General features: G+C 40.5%; 1 protein-coding gene across 1 annotated transcript; it reads right to left on the reverse strand.

Moving 5' to 3' along the window:
* Window positions 1-567: 567 nt before the first annotated feature.
* Window positions 568-2,845, reverse strand: LOC110110968. Its single transcript, XM_020842631.2, has 4 exons — window positions 1,458-2,845; window positions 985-1,100; window positions 815-918; window positions 568-711 (listed from the first exon to the last, which is right to left on the reverse strand). The coding sequence occupies exons 1-4, from the start codon at window positions 2,843-2,845 to the stop codon at window positions 568-570; spliced, it is 1,752 nt and encodes a 583-aa protein (XP_020698290.2).
* Between the last annotated feature and the right edge of the window lie 430 nt (window positions 2,846-3,275).

Below are 3,275 nucleotides of genomic sequence, written 5' to 3' on the forward strand. Positions count from 1 at the left end.
CTTTATTCAAAAATTTTCACCTTGTACGGCACAATCATAAGTTTTGTTTTTCTTGTCATATATGATTGCTTTGGCGATCGTGGTCTTCCACACTATCGAGCTCAATTTGTTAGTCTAAACGCAAGCTCGAGCTAGCTCATCGAGCCGCTTAGTTTTGGGTCTGGTTTCAATTTCCCTTACGGTTTTCAATTTCCTGCATGGTTTCTCGCACGGTTTTTGGTTTCCCTCCCGATTTTCATGTTCCCACCTGGTTTTCGTGTTCAATTGGATATGCCCCTCTAGCATATCTATACAAATAGAATAGTCTATTTATATAAAAAGGTAAAGGGGCCCCCTCTGTTCTATAGATCATAGATTATAGAGGTCTATCCAAATAGGAAACAAGATTTTCTCCTTTTTTTGGGAAAATTTGGGGCGAGGCCCGTATATTGAATATACCAAAATTACAGAATTACAGATACAGAAAAAGTGGCTAGAAAACTAGCCAAAACTATACCCAATAACCCCAATGAAAGAACCACAAAAAGGAAAACGCAAGCAAATGAGAGAAAAAACAAAAATCAGGACTCAGTTAGCCTTGGAGACTGCCCAAGGACAAACAAACATCAAAGCCAGAAAGCTCATAAGTCCAGTGCCAAGAGAAAACGTCGCAACATTCTCCCTGGTTGCCAATGAAGAACAGCACCATAGTGGAGCAGGGTGCACGCGAAGCTGCCAGGCCAAACAAAATGCCACAGGTAAGAAGAACTCCAAAGGCCATCCAAAGGGAGAGGCACAAGGGCAGCTCCAGTCATCATCGTCCGATCACAAAAACCAATCCCAAAATATTCATGCATCCAAAAGCAGCACAAGAAATAGCCGTGTAACCAACTGCCAACCAAAAGGAGGGGGGAGCCAACCCCAAACGCACGGTTTGAACTGCAGCAAAACCAACCAGCAGAGATTCTATTCGCATGAGTCAATTGATAGCAGCAATTTAAGTACCTCCTCCAACAAAACCACCGTCCAGCAATAAGATGATTCTTAGGGGAATAATTTCTCTCAAAAAATTCAATAAAGAATCTCCAGTAAGCCCAACATCCACCGAACCAACAACCAGCCTTCAAATAAAACATTGAGGAAAAGAAATAGAAAGCATTTCCCTATTCTTCCTCCCAGACCATTTCCTAGAGATAGCCAAAACCAAGTTTCGGCACAAGACCTGAGTAGTGATATGAGATTCCGAGAATCTCCTATTATTCCGCTCTCTCCAAATAAAATAAACAGAAGCACAAATGATAGAAAAACATAAATTCTTCTCCACCTTGTTATAAATGCATAGCTCATCAATAAACTCAAATAACTGCAGAATAGTAGGCCTAAACAAAAAGGAATCCAACACAGGAAGAAGATGTGTGATAACAGCGAAAGAGTAATTGCATTGGAAAAAGACATGGGATCCAGATTCATCCCCAAACCGGCACAGAGGACAGTTTGCATCAATAAAAATATTTCTCCTGGCTAAGATGTCAGCCAACTTAAGACCACCACGAATTAAAAGCCAGGAATAAGATGAAAATCTAAGAGCTGCCCTTTTATGCCAGATAAAATGATGCCAGTTAACCTTTTGTCTCCCTTCGAAATAATTCAATCTAAAAACTTTAAAATTAGGTTTTTCAGTACCAATCCAAGTAATGGAACCACAAGAATTTTCCCGCACAGAAGTAGCAAAAATGCTATGCCGAACCTCAAGAGGGAGGAATTCCGGCACAGCCCAAAGAGAATTCCAGAACATCGAAATAGGCCCCAATAGTTCAGATGAAAAGGGGACAATGTCAGCCAAAGAAGTGCCATTCAACCAAGGATCCCAATAAAAAGAAATTTTGCTGCAATTATCAACATTAACCGTGATATTTAGATGTCCTTTAAGCTTGTTAGCCACCCCACAAATAAATTTCCAATACTTTGAGCACTTATGAGGAGCAGGTTTAAAAGGGGAAGTAAATCTATGTCTATACCAATCAAAGACCAAAGAAGAGGAGTTAAAAAACCTCCAAATGAAAGAACCAGCAAAACCATGGGCAAGAGAGGCCAAGTCAGGGATACCCAAACCCCCAAAGCAGGTAGGAAGGCAAGTGTCCTTCCAAGCAATCAAATGTAATTTTTTCCCCTCTTTATCACCATGAAAAAGAAATCTAGAGCACATTCTATCAATAGATTTACAACAAGACTTTGGTATTATAGCGCCCCTGATCCAATAAGCGATAGTGTTAGCAATGGTGAATCTCAAGAATTGCACTCGACCTGCAAAAGAAAGAAATTTTACTTTCCAACCAGCAAGTAGAGTAGAAATTCTACTCAGTAGTGGTTGGAAGTGAGAAGAATTAAGCTTTTTGGTGGAAATAGGCAAGCCCAAGTACTTGAAGGTATGATCGACGGCAGAGAAACCAAGAATGTCCATGATGTCATTAGCAATAGTAAGGTTTTTGGAGAAGAGAATGGAGCATTTGTTGTTATTGATATGCAGCCCCGATGCCATAGCAAAGTTGTCTAAAATCTGAGCAAGCTCATTAGCATTAGGAATAGTGGCCAACCCAAAAACTAAGACATCATCAGCATAGAGAAGGTGCTTGAGGGAGGAAGACCCGAGAGGAATCCCCAAGAATGAACTAGAATCCAAGAAGCACGAAAAGGCATCCATAACGATCGCAAAGAGAAGTGGAGATAGAGGGCAACCTTGTCTTAAACCAGCAGAAGAGGAAAAAAACCCTTGGAGAGCACCATTAATACAAACTGAAAAAGGGACATCACAAATGCATGCTTTAATCCACGAGATGAACTTTTCAGGAAAACCTTTCATCCTCATCCTAGCAATCAAAAAATCCCAAGACACCGAGTCAAAGGCCTTACGGATGTCCAATTTAGCACAGAGAAATTTCTTGTTAGAAGAACCATTAAAATCTTGGAGAATTTCGTTAGCCAGGATAATGTTATCCGAAGCTACCCTCTCAGAAATAAACCAGCTTGACTCTTGTGAATAATATGTGGCATGATAATCTTAAGCCGATTAGCAAGAATCTTAGTAATGATCTTATAAAAGACATTACAAAGTGAGATGGGCCGGTAATCGGAGATATCAGAAGCATGAGGATGCTTAGGGATGAGAGCAATCGCCGTGGCTTTAGCATACCTGGGAAGGTGGCCCACAGCAAAAAAATTTTTAACTGCATTAATCACATAAAGGCCAATAATCTCCCAAGAGCCCTTAAAGAATTCAAAAGTAAAACCATCGGGGC

This window comes from Dendrobium catenatum, unplaced genomic scaffold (assembly GCF_001605985.2).
Source record: "Dendrobium catenatum unplaced genomic scaffold, ASM160598v2 fragScaff_scaffold_1499, whole genome shotgun sequence".
Taxonomy (NCBI): domain Eukaryota; kingdom Viridiplantae; phylum Streptophyta; class Magnoliopsida; order Asparagales; family Orchidaceae; genus Dendrobium; species Dendrobium catenatum.

Coding starts and splice junctions, on each gene's coding strand:
- LOC110110968 (XM_020842631.2), bottom strand. CDS start 2,845: ATGAGGATGAAAGGTTTTCCTGAAAAGTTCATCTCGTGGATTAAAGCA. Junction 919..984: donor CGGTGGTTTTGTTGGAGGAG/GTACTTAAATTG, acceptor GTTTTGCTGCAG/TTCAAACCGTGCGTTTGGGG. Junction 712..814: donor GCATGAATATTTTGGGATTG/GTTTTTGTGATC, acceptor TTGGCCTGGCAG/CTTCGCGTGCACCCTGCTCC.